Genomic DNA, 16590 nt, shown 5'->3' with positions numbered 1-16590 from the left:
GTGTACTGCAGTTGCAGCAAAGTTCTAAACTTCTAGCCAGTTATTTCTTTTTCCAGCAGGCATTCATTTTGCAGGACTTTAACTTATCAAATTCTCTTGTCATGCACAATACTACAAGCTGCCTACAAAGATGTAAAGTGTGAAATCACAAAATAATCATCACTTAGTGTCATTTGGGTACATTTTATGCACAAATATAAGAATTTCAATGAGAAAAGAAGTCAGAAAAAACCCATTTAATTACAAAAGAACTTTTTTAAATTAAAAAAAACAAACAATGGCACTAAACCAAAAACAAAGTTATTTAAGAGATCATAACCACAGGCTGGTTGCAATTTTATACTGAAAATGTTAGGAACAGCTGTTCTCATCATTTGCACTTTGCTCCTGATTAAAATAACACCTAGAGTTCCAGTAACAAGTAATCTTTTACAGAACTATAATGTATTATGAAAACACACATCATTTTTATATTACATGTCAAAAAAAAAACCCTTCTATTTATTACATTAGGTTTATAAATGTTTACCTAAGCACTGTACTGTTTTTCTACTCTATTCCTTACATTTGAAGAAGGACTTTGTTCTACAGACAAAAGTAATTTGTCTTAGAGGATTTGACCATAGTGGCACAGTGCGATACCACATGGGAATACCCAACCAGATGGAGCATCAGGGCAGTACAGTCACATTAGAACAATTTCCTCTTTTACTCATCCTGCTTTCCAGAACCAACCAGAACAGTGCTTCCTCTTCATATGAAGACAGCTTTTGACTTTAAGAAATAATAAATACACATGGCCCCAAAATTGTTCATATGCTATGGATAACTAATCAGCAGATGTCTAATATTTTCTATGACCTTTCAGAGTTCTATTTCACTGCTTGTATACAAAAGGGAGAGTTCCAGTAGTTACTTTGTCAACACAGGGCCCATGTCCAAAGCTCAGCAGAAAGGTCCTTAACTCCTTTAATCAGCTTTGATCATGTAAAAAAATGTAATTCAGTCCTTGATTGTATATAGAATGAGGTCAATATAAATCTCTGTGTGCACTGAAAGAAAGTATTTAATTCCAAGGATACAATTTCACAGTAGTTACTTCAGGTAGTCAGCAGGCAGGTGTAAGCACTCAAGCACAGCTGAGCTAGTTTACAAATAAATTGTGAAGTGGTACACAAGTTAGTGAATCCTAAGTGTTGCTGTGGGACTGGGGCTCTGGAGCTGCAGGCCACAGCTCTTTGTGCTGCAAAAAGCCTCCTCAGTCTATAATTCATTAACAGTGAATTCCATGGGGAGCTTTCAGTCCTCTCCTGAAAAGGGGTGCATTTGCAATAGGTCTCTATTGAACCACTAATTTTGAAGTAGTTTAGACAGCATCTATCAGCATCAGGGAAATCAGAACTTGATTTCTAGCCTCGTCCAGGATAGACCAGATATATAATTCATAGTAGGTAATACCCACAGTAGACCCTTACACTGTTTTTGAGTGAAAGGTTTAGTGGTTTGTTACCTATGAAATTTAAACTACAGTTTCCTTCCACAGTTATTTTATTTTTCCTGAAAGTTTTTATCAGGCTAGTAATAGAAAAGTTTTGGCAGTTCACAAAACTCCATCTATCAGATGTCAAAAAAACCTGAAATCAGTGTATGTAACATGGCTGCATATCACTGCTAAAAAACCTAAAAGGTTTTTCTAGTGCATGACAATATGCCAGAAAGGACAATGCCAAGAGTAGTGAGCTTTGAAAAGACTCACCTTGTCATGTGATCCTTTCTTTGTTTTTTCTTTCTTTTTTTTTTGTAGTAATCTCAAGAGCACAATCAACTGGAGTAAAAATAAAATTACTTAAAAGATCTAGCAAAAAAGCTGCATATAAAGCATTTTCACAGTTGTTTTTAAATAGTTTTTATCAAACTTTAAATTAGGACTTCTAAAGACAAAATACATTGCATTGCAGTTTTTTCCTGTGAAATTCACACTTCTCTGGGAAATTCATATGACTGGGTTAGGTATTTTTAATACTGTACCATTCAGAAGTGCTTATCAGGATTTGGTTCTCTATTGTACTAGCACTGAAAAGACCTATATAAACACAAAATGCTACACAAACAGATTGTAGATCTCTAACATAAAGAGTTTAAACACCTGTTTGAAAAATAAATTCTTCTTAAACAAGACCTACCAGATGGGAGGTAGCTTAGTGCCATTAAAATATTTAAGGTACTTCTATATAAAATATATAAGGTACTTATGCTCTTTTCAAACGTGAGTGGGAAAATAGTGCTATCTCCAAAATTTTGCTGCAAGTAAAACTGAAAGTTTACTGGTTATAACTGTTGGGTCACCATCTCTTTTTAAAAAAAAAAAAACTGGATAAAGTTCTATTAATATACATAATGGCTGAATGTTGAAAGGACACACTATCCTTCTGAAACATTCAGCTGTATAACGTAAGTCCACAGGTTGGAGGTTCTGCCATTAGTTGTGATCTCAGCTCTGCTTAGGTTTTATAACCCACTCAGCATTTGGGTTGAGCTGGTATAGGTCCTTCATGTAGGTGTCATCATCAAGGCAGCGTTCTCCTAGGAACAGAAAAGATGTGTGGTTAAACCAGAAACAAAAGAGAAAAGAAGCAATTTCCAAAGTTCCTGTTATTGTTTTACTCCACGTACATTTTCAAAGTCTCTCTGTGGTGTTTAACAAAGGACAATGTACATAAAAGTTGGAGGTTCTCCTACCCTTCCTGTCTGCCTTGAGGAGGAAGGGGGCAAGAAGAAGAAGCAAGGAGAGAAGGAGCTGTTCTACCTCTGTGACACACTCTAGGCCAGATTCCTCACACAGACCATGCAGATGGGAGCTTTCCTCTGCAAATAAAAATGGAGCAATGTCCAGATCCTCTCATGATGATATCCAAAAACTACATTCACATCTGCATAGAAGCCCATTAAAATTTCAGCTATTTCCCCCTTTTTAAGTGCTAAGATTGTGCAAGGCTTTTTCCTTGCTAAGAAGGTGTTACTCCCTATCCTCCTACTCTTAAGTCAGCTGCTCTGCTTACCACTTGTAATAGTTGCTGTCCTAGGAGGGGAAAGTAGTACACTGTTCTTGGTGCACTACAGGCAATTAATTTATGTCTAGTAGCTATGATGAAAATAGCATATGCTGATCCATCAAGATCTGCACATTCTTCCCATTCCCCTACAGGCAAAGCATCATCTCATGCATTTGCAGCTCTACATCACAGCTCCTCTTCTACTCTGCTGTGCAATTGGTTGGGGTGGATGGCTTGTGTCAGACAGACATTTCCAGTACTTGCACTCCTGGCACGGGAGCCAAACACAGGTGGGACATTGCAGCTGAGTTTTCCTGCCAGCTCTTTGGACTCCCTGCACAAAGCAGGCAAGAAGGCAAGACTCCCTGCTCAACCAGGCAGCGGTCTCCATCTGCTCTCTCTAGGATTTTAATCCCAGCCATGTTGCTGAACTAGGTCTTCTCCTCTACACAGTGAAGCATGTTCAGGCAGTGAGAGCATGGGGACAGTACTTTGCCATGTCCCTATCCAGCCAGTCCTGGGCACAAAGCAGTGGCAGAAATCCCATTCTGTGCCACGAAGTCCTACAGTGAATGAAAGAAATGTCTGCAGACTTCAGCAGCTGCATCTGCTAAGGAACAAGATCACAGCATTGTGCTTGTTACAATTATGAGCAGAAGTGTAAGGATATGAGTGTGTCGTGAGCCCCTCGAGTCTTCTTGTTTTGGGCTCCCTCTACATCAGTCAGGCACATTGGGAAGAGAGACAGATGGCAAAGGTCAGGACAGCTGGTTTAATTAAACCTGTACAGCAGGTTAAAGGCAGGGAGTTTCTCTTACATCAACTGAGAGTATTAATAAGGACTAGTAAGGACTGATTTAAGTGAAATTCTCTGGAAGTAAACCATTCAGACAGAGAAAACATCTAAGCTTTCTAACCTATGTCACAACAAAACTAAGCTAATCTGCACTTTCTCTAAGAGAAATACAATTTCTGTCACATGTTTAAAGTAACAGTAAGTTGTTCCAGTTTCATTGGAATTCAGTTACAAAACCTTTTTTTCTACAATGATTACACACATCTCTGTAGAATAGACAGGATATTCCTCTCCTTTAAACAAGTCTTATGTCTGGGATTGCATCTTGCTTTAACGGGTGTAGGAAATGTGCGTAGATACTGGATTTGCAAGAGAAAATGTAATACATTCATCTGGCTCCCAACTATATTGGCAACTTATTTAACAGAATTAGTAAAAACACTAAAACATACCTGTTGCAGGAAACACAGGTAAGTGCTATTTTTAATTAAGTCTTTTGGTTTAGACAAACATGCAAAAAATTGATTTATAATAGTGATTAGAAAAATAGAAAAATGCTAGAAGTAGCAATTTACATACAGAATTGAAAATTACAAAGGAAAGAAGTACTGCATGTAATTTTATAATGCCAAATAAGTTTAACAGGTCACAGTTAAGGAAAAACGTAAATGTAAGTCCAATCTACTACTGTTTTCTTGTTCTCCTTTTGTTTTCATGAGCATATGAAAAATATTGTGATTAGGGACTGATTTCTAATGCAAAAATGTTCTTGTGTTAGTGGAAGAAAACTTTAGAACTTTGTTCAAAATTATCCTTGGCATTAACTTTGCTGATTTGCTATTTATTTTAATTAAAAGGGCCTGGAATCAGCAGAGCAGGAAAGACTAACTGTTGGAAAATTTTAGCACATGGTCATCTTTCTGGCTGAGCATTTTCTTCCCCCCAAAAGAACCTGCAAGTGACACTCAAATGCAGAACATGAAGGACTGTAAGTTCATTTATTATGCCTCAATACAAAGAGATGAATAAGATGAACTTCAAGCACCTTTGTATCCAACCTTTCTGTGTTTATTCACTGTACATACATATCAGGAACATCTGTTACAGCTGCCAACTTCCTCTGGGACAGATAATAAGATACTACTAATATGATCACACCAATATCTCTGCTGCCTTCTCCACAAGGTTAACTGTCTGCCTTAGTGTCAGGCAGAACGAGGGACGTGAATGAAAATGCAACCAAAGTGAAGCCCATGGACAGGTGCCAAGGAATCCTATTCTAGCAAAAGAAGTTGTTCAGAAGCCATTCTTACCGATATTTCCTCCTATTTCATAAAGAAAGACCTCTTCTTTCTTGAGTGTTTGGACATTTCCACTGTGGGGAACAGAAAACAATGAATAATAATATTACAAAAGTGCTTGTGGATCAGCCCCCTAGACATGTCTGGGAGAAGTTATGATAATTAATATCAGCAATGCACCCATCACAAATCCTTTGTGTGTATGCTTACTGACACAATCAGTGAACAAGAATACCCTTGCTTACTAGTGCAAATGAACAGCCCTAAAAGTGAGAAATACACTAGAAAAGGTAAAAAAAGATAAATATAAAGAAACTGTAGGTTTCAGGAAATAATTTCACTGTTATTAGCAAGTAGCCTGATATTTACCCTCTGATTTTTCTTTTACTGCTGCTGCAAAAATAAATATTTCCCTCAAATGAGCTATATTTCAGAAAAGTCTTTTGGTTGGGTAGGAGAAACGACATTCTTGCTGGATTTAATTGTACTGCAGCTAAAAGATGTAAAAAGCAGACAGTGGAAGAATAAAGTCCCTCTATTACAAAGGGATTCTATTATTCTCACTGCTTAATTGCAATAATATATGCTAAAGCCCAGCCAGAAAATAACTTTCTCAAAATGATGTAAAACTCTAAAAACAGCATTTAGGAAAAAGCATTTTCTTTATCTTAACTGGTGTACCATATTATTGCTTTAGCTGAATAGTTAGATATGATGAACACCTGTTTTTTTAAAAAGATTGATTAAAATTTCTCCCTTTCTAAATGGATTTGAATGACTAAAATGTAGCTTCTGTTTTAAATCATTTAATGTGCGTGACATTTGCACATCATTATACTCCAATACCTATTATGCTGTTATATATCAATGAATTATTTAAAAAAATATTTTCTTTCTTCTTTCCTCATTCTTCTGTTTTCCCTTCTGACTTGTCCCCACAAAATTACAGAACTATTCCTGACTCATCAGATTAAATAGCAATTAATTTTTCACTAACAGCACTCATGTATTCCTGAAGGCTTCCTGAGCTTTAATGACATTTAAAAGCATTAATTCCTCAAGCGTGTATTTTGATGGCTAAATTCAGCCCCAAAGTTCATGAACTGAGCTGGACTTTGAGTATTTTAAAACTTTTTTCTTGATATAATAAATGAAGAGACACTTCTCTCGACATGATAACAAAACAAAGATGTGTTTATACCTTTTCTGGCTGAGAAACCTGGCTACTATATCACCGGCTTTGAGTTCTTCTGTCAGCTGTATTGCCATGGAAACTTTGGAAAGATGAGGCGCTTGCACCCGTATCACTCCCTGAGGAACATCAGTCTGCAAAGCAATAAGAGTGGTGGAACAAAGCTGCTAGCAGCTGGCTTTGATGAGCTTCTCAAAATACAGTATGGAATAAGTAAGAAAGTACAGTGCTCTGCACTTCACTATCTACTGCACTTCACTACAAACATACGATAACTATGCTAGTTCAGTAAATTACATTCGACCTTCAAAGCTCTTTTTAACAACAGGGAGAACTTCAGAACAAAGGAACAGTAGTGTTTAATTATTTTTCAAAGATGTTATGAATAGCAATAACAATTATGCTATATCAAGAACACACTTTGGGATGATAAGAAGCATATGACAGTGATATGGAAAATTCTTGCTGCAGGCATGAAGACCAGGCAATGCCCCTGCACCGACCCTTTGCTAAAACTTCTGGTAGAAACCTGTTCAGTTCCATTTAATCTGAACTTCCTGCCAAAAAGAAAAAGAAAACACAAAGTACTCATGGATCAGCCTACTTTAAAGGATTCTTCTTTCCTTTTTCTAAATTTCGTTTTTTTAAAAACAGATATTCACTACTGCAGGTTTTTTTCCCTATTCCTTGTTGTCCTGAATATATTCAGCTAGCCAACCTGCCCTGTATAATAATCTAAATACATAATGAATTTGTATTTTATTTTAACCCACAAGTCCTTGATGATGAATATTAATCATATTAGCTAAAGAGAAGGAGGACTAAGGATAGCTTTTTTGTTCAACTTGCATGTACATGACGTTTCAAGTTACAAAAGGCATAATTTATTTGTGAATAAGGTCCTAATTTCTATTCCTGGAAATTTTTCTATTCCTATTACATTATCATTTAAGAATACAATATATTCTTAAATTTTTCTACTCCTATTACATTATCATTATCATTATCCTATTACATTTTTAATTCCATAATCAATGAATAAATCTAGGCACTTGTAAATTTAGAATAGCTTCGCTGAAACCATCAGAGTTAAACAAGTATAGAACAAGTACAAACATGAGCAGAATCAGAACAGCTTCCTGAGAAAGCTGAAGGCTTATTACTACACAATGATGACTTACGGTATGCAATTTTAACCAATCATTTTGTGTCCAGTCTTATTATTTATTGATTTAAAAATACTAGACATCATAATTATTTCTGTGTAAAGCAGTAAGAATCATCATATTGAGAATTTGCTATGTAGTAATTGTGGAATCAAAGATTGCAACAGATCTCGATGAGATTTCTCCTAGATTTATCTCTAAATTTGTCAGATCTGTTCTTTAAGGCCTCCACTGATGGAAATGGTGTCTGTTGCCATCTGCTAGGTAGTAAATCCTGCTTGAAATTTTTTTGCCTCTTTCCAAACTTTTGGGACCATGACAAAAAGAAATTAAACTTTTAAGCTTGAAATTATTATTTATAGATGTCCCTAACTGGTCTTCCATCAAATTCAAATTGGTAAATTTAAAATAGCTTTCATTTTTGTACACAGTTCTTTATCATTTTGTCTCAGTAGATTTTAGTGGTCTTTCTCCAACTTTCAGCTGGATAACTATTTTTTGCTACACAGCAGGCATATGATAAATTATTTAAAAAGCAGTACTGCTTTGAGTATATGAGAGAAAGAACAAGAAATGGCCACAGAGCTCTAAAATAACGGTCACAGATCAAACAGAATAATTACTTTGTTTATTCACAGAGAATCATAATTAGCTCAGCTAATTAATGCATTTTGCCACTTTCACCACCTGCATTTCCAGGAGAAATCATGCTCAGCTGCACAATATGTTCATGCTGCCAAACTAAAGAGAACAGAACCTGAGCATCTCCTAGCCCATACACCATGCAAGTTGGTGGGAATGAAAATATGGCCTGAAGCCTCTAAGAACTGAATTACAGAAGGACTTAATTTCTGCACAGCTCAAAATACCCAAGTGAGGGGCTCCATATCACAACCTATGAGAGGATTGACAACACACTGAAGAGTGGGTCACCTATGCTACTGAGTTTTCAAGTTTCCTCCCCTGCCTCACAGGCCCTCAAGTCAGATTTAAAACGCTGCAACCCCTGGTTGAATTAGGCACTTGCATTATTTTTAAAAACCTGAAAACAGTACATTCTTACTTGATGGAAAATACATTGGTGACAACATTTAGTCTGCAGCAGGCACAGCAGTCACCTGTGAGGTACTAATCTTCTTCAAACCCTTCCTTTCCAGAGGGGACTTGGAATCTATATATCACAAAGAAGAGCAACTGTCTGGCCATAGGATCTGGGATGGGTCTCTCCCAGTTTCTTCTAAACCATTTTTCATGACCCACTTAAGTATTTTTCACTCTAGGTGCAGGGAGAAATGTGACTATGCAGTATTTTCACTAATGAAGGAATATTATACATGCTTATTAAAGGTGCGAAGTATACCAAGCAGGTATGGGCCACGAACATTACGAAGAACAAAATTGGTTCTCAAAGGGTTCTTGCTACATGGAAGGCAAAGTCTGAAAGAAATGCAAAGCAGCTGTTCTCTTTGGGCTGCAATATATTGCACCCAGTTTGGGACAAAAAGCATACACAGAGAAATGATTTAGCAGGTAGCAATTTTTTTTAGTAAATATTCTGGCACTGCAGTGAATGACATATTCAGCAGGAGTCAGAAAGGTTATTCTGTGTAAATTCAAAAAGATCATACAAACAGAAAGGCCGTGGGATCCAATGGTTTTTATAACCTGCAGTTGCTCAGCCCAGTGCATTGCCTTGTGTTGCTCACAAGACAGTTCCCTTTTTTGGAACAACTGCACCATACCGAGGAATACAATGACAGATGGTATAAATGTGGGCAAAGGCAGTAGGTAAATTTCCAGTCCTAAGAGCATCTTTCTTTGCCTGTCTAGAGCATTTTCCAGCCCAACACCAACATAAAGACTTAGTCCCTAACACTGACTTGGGGCCATAGTATAAGTATCCCAAAAAGCAATCAAACCCTCACAAGCTAATTTAATATTAACCACTCTCAACACTGTACAGAGATCTCACCTGAAATTTGCAGCAAATGCTTTTTAACCTCTGCCTCAAAAGGGGAAATGTGATTGACAGACAGGCCTCATCAGAGCTAAGATGAAATTTTATCCAAATGAGCTGCTATTAAGAATGCAGATACTGAGTTATTTCTGGAGAATATGTCAGTGACTCAGGTTCTGTCCATCTATGTTTAATCATGTAGGGTGCCAAAGCAAGTGTTAGAAAACAGAAACTTTTCCTCAGCTTTTATTCAGCAGCACACAAAGTAATTAGGTATTGAAAGTTTCAAACAGGTTTCACTGGAGTGGGAAATTCACCACAAGTCTGGGTGCCTCACTTGTCACCTGATAGTGAAATATAGTTTAAGAACTGCACAAGAAAAATCATCTCATTTTTAAATTAAAGCAATATAAATTGACAACTGGAGAGAAAGAAAACCCAAATCAATAACCAATAAATAACGAGACAGCTTTTTTACTTGAAAAATGTATAAAATTGTCATTCACAATTCATTCATTCAATGAAGCCTTATCAATTTGTGAATATGATTTTAAGAGATATATGTTCTCAACCCAAAATTACTGAATGCTTGTAATAAGCATGAAGGATTTGTAACAAATTGTACCATTTAATTTTGACGAAAATCTCCACATAATTCTAGGGCTTAAAGAAAATTATTGAATAGTAACTTTACATTTACATTTGAGTAAGAATATTATACCAGACTTCGGTTCTATCTCCCCAACGGATTAGAAAGGCATAATTTACTGTAAAAGACCTCAGCCCTAACTCCTCAGTGGCTTAAAAAGATATATCTTTGCACTGAATTATAAAAAAAAAATCTAATATCTGAACTTGAAACAGTATTTACTTTTTCAGTGTATTTGCTGTTATTTCAGTGTTGAACACAGGATGGCAGCATTAAGTGTCATCACATCAACTCAACTGAATTGAATTCAAAGAATTCTTTTCTTATTAGAACAAGAAAAACAAATCCCAGTGTTTAATCACCTTTATTTTAAAATCGTATGTAAATCATTCTGTGTAAAGATTCCTTGATATAGAAAGATATGAAAGTAAGGCAAAGTGGTGCCCGGGGAATTAATTAATTTTGGACATTATGTGTCAAATCCTGCATACAAAATGAGATAGGAGCACTGAAATATAAGTCGCCAACAAATTCTGGATATATACCATATTCATTTGCCACAATCTGTTTTCTTTGGCTTAAAAGCTTAAAAAATGCGTTTATAAGAATATGACAGCCCTTTCTTTGGTAACAATCTGACATAGACACGCTTGGTAAGAAAATCAGACTGTTCAGAGCACTGCATTTCTACCAGCAACCACAAGATGACTCTACCTCACCAGAATCTTCACTGTGACTCCAACCCACAAGGGGGTACTTTCACACAACCCAAATATGATATTCTTACACCACCCAAATCTGATACATTTTCATTATTTCATTCAGAACACAGGTATTTGATATTACCTGTTCATGTATTTAAACTAACTTTGGAATTTGTACTTCAAATTCTTTATAATTAAGGTAATATATTGTACAAACTAAAAAGTTTCCAAAAATTGTCATTATAAAAATTATCAACAGTTTCAACATGCACGAGATGTATTTTGAAGTTTTTATGTCAGCGGGAACAGCTCAATTAAACTATTTCTGAACTACAGGAAAAAGTAACACTGTAATTGCCACAGGATTTTTGTATTTTAAAGAATGTGTGAAGAGTGTTATGCTGAAATGTATGCCTTGACATCACTGATGGGTATGGCAGAAGCCAATTACCCAAAGGAGAGATACTGAACTGTGGGTTACATGCACTGGGGTAGCTGGGCACTAGCCACTTGGACAATAACTGCATAAGAAGCAGTTTCATCAGTTTTTTATGTTTGTTTCATCCTTTGGGGTTTCTTGAGTTGGGCACGCTGTGTATGTTCTAGCTAAAGACTGGGACAAAGAGTTCAGTAGTTTTGGAACTCCTGTAGATGGAAGAAGAATTAAATTCCAGATTTGTTTCCAAACACTTTTAAATATCAAATAGGGAAATATAGATAATTAGTTTTTAAGTAAACACAAGCTCTGCTGAGACTTCCATTGGGCAACAATATGTCTAAATATGGGTTCAGTAATACTGAGTCTTGTCACAACACTTTCTCTCTCTACAGATACAGACCCAATGTATATTTATTTCACATGCCCAGATTGAAACAACCTGTTCGATATCATTTTTCAGAACAGAAATATTCTGAAAAATCTGTGAAAACAAAAAAAAAAACAGTACAAGCCGCTAAATGTGTCATGCCAATAACCCACAAACTGTGAAATCTATACTAATTTGCTATCTGTTGAAATTCTCAATTTAAAAAACGTATATATCCCCTCAGCTATACCCACATTTTCACTAAAAAATACAATCCTATTAATAAAGCATTTCAGATGTATGTTTCCTTACATCATTAGGAGTCTTCTCCTGTTTCTCATGCTTTTCCCGGTCATATGCCATCTTTTTCAGAAGTTTCTTCATAGCTTTGTCCTTTTTCTCCTTCTTCTGGCTTTCAGTGTTTTGTTTTCTCACTTGGTTAACGATAAACTTTGGAATCTAGATAAATATAGAGTAAGCATGAATAACTACATAATTTTCACACCAAAACTTTGTAAATGGCCAGATTATCAGGTAGAACTCAAAAACAGTGTTTCTTTCCAGTAATAACTAAAGATTCAAACAATATAGAACTGTGAAACAATTTTAAAACCACTGAATTTGTGATAAAATATTCCATTCAGTAACTTCTCAGGGGAAGAGAGGTGGAGTCATACCGTGTTTTTACTTTTGTCAGCCAAAACCATTCACTTGACCCTTAGTGTGTAAAATGGTAATCATTACTTTTCCTCACATTCAGCAAAGTTCAAATTGTTTCAACTTGCTGATGGACAACACACTTCCAACTTGTCCAGTTTGTCTAAGCTAGAGGTTTGCTTAGAGACCATGACACAATTCATGCTTTATCAAAACATATTTTATATAATGTTAAGTTTGGCCCAAAAGGGCAGTGAGTTCAAACACTGTGTTTCCTGCTAATATCTCTAAGCCAAAAAGAATTGCCCACAGCAATACATACTGATAGACCAAATGCACATATCCCCCAAGGACTTATTTTTTTTGTTCACCTCTAGTACATACAATATTAAAACTCTGACCACCGGAGCTTAAAATCAGAGATAATATTTTTGTTTTGCTCCCATAAGAGTTAACTAAGATCAAGAACCCAGCTGGATTAGTCTGATCCTTTTCTAAATCATGGATGTAACTTCACATGACTTCTCTATTCAGATACCCTGTTTTGAAATTTATCATCCTCCACCCCCACGTTAAAATCACACTTACTGTCCAGAGAAGTTTTTGGTACTGAATCATAAAGCGCATGACATTTGCTGTCCCAGCTGCCATAGCAAACTCGCTTTGTTCAATAGTCTTTGAGCCAAACCCATGAAATGTGAAAAGGTTTGGGGCCATCACCATTGCAACATTCTTTAACGTCATCTTATTTTTGTCTCGGTGATCAATTACTCTTTGGAGGAATTCAAGCAGTACCTGAAATAAGAGTAGAATTTTCAGCTCAACTCTGCATGTGAAAAGTGAAGCATGTGCAGAGTTGAAAATTAACACGAGTGAAACATGATGTTGCATATCTTTTTGAAAAAGCTCTTAATTCCTAATAAAATCAAATTAAAATCAATCAATAAGAGAATTGTGACTATATTTATTCACAGAACAGTAATGCAAGCTTTGTTTCCTTCAAGTAATGAAGTAAAACATTCTTGTTGTTTTTGTGGGTAACATTTTCAAAGCATTCATGTGACTTTGAGGCCCTGCACAGTAAAATTTGTTTCAAAACATTTGTTAAATAGGTGCATAAGCAGCATCCCACAGATACTTGTGAAGACATTACTGCTGGCATTTGTTAAACTGAGAGTGAACACAATAGTGCCAGATGTCATGGTTTTGGAAACATGGAGTGGCTAATTCTGTAAGGTAAGCAATTCACAAGTAAAGCACTACATTGTGAATAGTGTAGGTAGGTAGCCAGTTAGAAACTAGCAATTTTCAATTAATTCAGTTCCAGATATTTGTAGCTCAACTCAGGGGCATTCTTGACTGCCTCTACACAATAGACAAACTCAATAAGAAAGTCTTGTTTGAACAATAAGAACTAGTGGGATTTTTTGCCTGTAATAGATGATGTTCTGCATCCTACAGAAATCCCATATCCATTCTTGATTGTAACAGCTTTAACAGTAAGCATATTCTGAAAAAAACATTAATAGCTTTGCTACAAAAGGGCAAGCTCATTTTGGAAGAACCCATGTAACATGCTACAAATAGCAACAGGAAGTGTAAATTTCTAGTTTATTGACAGTAGAAAAAACAGCATAGAGAAAAGTGAGGAATAAAAATGAAGAGCTAAACCGACTTCATAAAAGGAAACTCACATTCATTGTATTCTAACATTGTTTATTTTGTGCACTGGAAATAATGACTGATGCAAAAAAAAAAAAAAGAGCAAAACTTCTAAGAGAAAAGGTTGCTCACTGGGAGATTACTATTGCAATCCTGGAAAAATGTCAAGTCACATTCTTAAAAGTCATTTGGGAAGAATTAGGGCCCTAAGTTGTTTTTTATTTCTCCCAAAGCTATGTGAAATATGGGGGAATAAAAAGAATCACTAGTTTCAGCATTAACTTTTAACAGAAAAAAAAAGAATGTTAAGAAACAACAGAATTCATTACAGTGGATTCACAGAAACAGAAGTATTTATGCAAGAAAATAGTATTAACAGTTCTAACCTTCAGGGTGTCTCTGTTTGCTTCAGGTAGAAGGATAACCAAAAGATTCAAAGCTTGTAGTTGCTGTTTCCTCGTTGGGAGATCTGCCAATAAAGCACATAGACCTCAGTATTTTGAAATTGCTATTTATACTCTCCAAAAAGCATGATTTCTAAGTTGAAACTCCTTGCAAAATGCTGAATGCAGACACATGGCTAATTATCATAGTATGACAAAGGACTGGCAGATCCTGGTTTTCTGATACTCATTTCCAAATGTTCTTTTAGGATTCAGTTGGTGTGTGACTCAGCAGTCTTTTGGCAATGTTTTCTAGAAGCCTTGTGATCCCTTCTTTATTTTGCAATGCTGCAAGAAGGAATAGCTAATGGTTCATCCCTTTCTGAGCCTGTGCCCCAACACATCAAAGGGTATATTCAACACTGCTTTCACAGCTTCTCTGGTTGCCTTCACAGTTGCATGATCTCCCAAGTCACCCACACAGAATGAATACCACATGAAACTGAGTAAGGCAGGTCTCCAGCGACAGAACAACAGCAGCTGCCATGGCAAACCAGCAGGGATTAAACCAAGAGCAGAGAAGCTTAACACGTATCTACAGCAGAGAGTGCTGTACCAAATGAGACAAGCTATAATTAAAGAAAAGTAATGTTGCTTCTGCCTTTTACCAATTGCTCAGTGGTGCATCATTCACCCAAGCTGCATCCCTACACTCCTCCATCTCCCAGAGGAGCGCCTACATTCTGGCAGTGCAGAAAGCTCCAGCTCCCTCACATTTGTCACTTGTGATAAACCTCCTGTCATGCTTTAGAGGACATGCTCGGGCAAGTCTTCTCAGGAGATTCCTAATGAGTCAGGCCATACATAAAACAAGTGAAGAAGGAGGTACCTGCACAACATAGCAACATATTTTTATCATACTATTTCAAAATTCAACAGGGCTGTTGTCATGCATCCTGCTGGGATTCCAACTGAATCGCTATTTCAAATACATTTCATCTGAATCAACTCAGGAGACATGACAAACAAAAATAAAAATTCATTGATGAAATTAAAAAAAACTACCTTGCTGACAACTTTCTACTATACCAAAAATTGAGGATCTGAACAAATGAGTGGCAAATTGTATAGCCATTTAAACATGGAGTTGTGAGAGCAAACCTGCTTTAGAAAGACATGCATTAAAAGTAAGGCTTAAATTCACTTTCAAAACACCATGTCACAATGTTCAAAAAGCAATGAGAATCGATCTTTTCATAAAAAAGTAAGCAAAAATACAATTGCAAAAAAATTAAAATTCATTACTTAAATGAAGAGTTTCTATCTGCTCACCTAAGCAACAATTGAATTTTAATTGCTTACATTACTTAAATTAGCAAATTAAATTGTTCAAATTATGTTAAATATTTAATTCTAACCACACTACTTGGTCACAGTATCATGATAAACACTGATTACTGTCACAAAGATGGTCCTTTTTCTCTACCACCTAATGTTATTGCATGTAACCAACAAGACAAACGATTTAAACAATGGAAGTCTATGAAGTGCTAGGTCTGTTTTGAAGCAAATCCTTTGGTTCAATTTTGAAGATGGTTTGGATCCTGGCACCTGAGTATTTCTGGGTAAGTAAAACCACATAAGCCTTCAAACAGCTCAGCAGCACAAGCAGAAACCCTCCTGGCTCCAATCACTCTCCAGTAAATGGAACAACCTTGTGGAGCTTTTTTCTGGCAGCACCATCTGAAAGCATTCTGGCCAGTTTTAACTTGACACTCACTATTGCAAAATCAACAACACTGTGTAGCAGGCCAAAGCACCAGCCCCTTACTCCAACCAGCCTGACAGCATTGAAAGGCAGCTCAGACCCGGGAGACTTGACACAGCCCACCCTTTTTAAGAAAATATGTTGGATTGCCTGTCCACATGAACTCTCTGACTCTGAATTTAGCTCAGTTGGTTGGAGCATGGTGCTAATAATATCAAGGTTGATGGTTTGATGCCCATATGGACCATTCAAAAAGTTGGACTTGATAATCCTTGTGGATTCCTTCCAACCCAGAATATTCTGTGATTCTATGAAAGCCCCTCTTAGAAATGAGCCATTGCTCTGCCTGCAGACAAGGGAAATAGAACTTGCAGTCCCGTGGCAACTGGGGAGTTAATGTATGTGGGTTCTCACTGTGGATTCATTATCACCAAGCCACTCTCTTGCAGTAACAGCCAGTATGTTTGCTTTCTTGGTGACCAGTTGGCAAAGAGGA

At 36.5% G+C, this 16590-nt stretch overlaps 1 protein-coding gene across 3 annotated transcripts in view; it reads right to left on the bottom strand.

Annotated features, from left to right (window-relative positions):
• Positions 1–221: 221 nt before the first annotated feature.
• The window catches only part of ARHGAP18 (Rho GTPase activating protein 18), a 94012-nt gene continuing 77643 nt past the window's right edge, over positions 222–16590 (bottom strand). For all 3 annotated transcript variants that reach the window (XM_088161826.1, XM_014874217.2, XM_088161828.1), the window contains exons 10-15: positions 14330–14412; positions 12870–13076; positions 11937–12083; positions 6352–6476; positions 5163–5224; positions 222–2583 (exon numbers count right to left, since the gene is read on the bottom strand). In XM_088161826.1, the coding sequence (XP_088017952.1) occupies positions 2492–2583; positions 5163–5224; positions 6352–6476; positions 11937–12083; positions 12870–13076; positions 14330–14412 (716 nt within the window). In that variant the 3' untranslated portion in view covers positions 222–2491. The remainder of the gene's footprint in view (positions 2584–5162; positions 5225–6351; positions 6477–11936; positions 12084–12869; positions 13077–14329; positions 14413–16590) is intronic.

The sequence above is a fragment of the Sturnus vulgaris genome, chromosome 3 (genome assembly GCF_052056855.1).
Source record: "Sturnus vulgaris isolate bStuVul1 chromosome 3, bStuVul1.hap1, whole genome shotgun sequence".
NCBI lineage: Eukaryota > Metazoa > Chordata > Aves > Passeriformes > Sturnidae > Sturnus > Sturnus vulgaris.
Note: the sequence above shows the minus strand (reverse complement) of the source record. Positions and strands in the feature narration are given on the sequence as shown.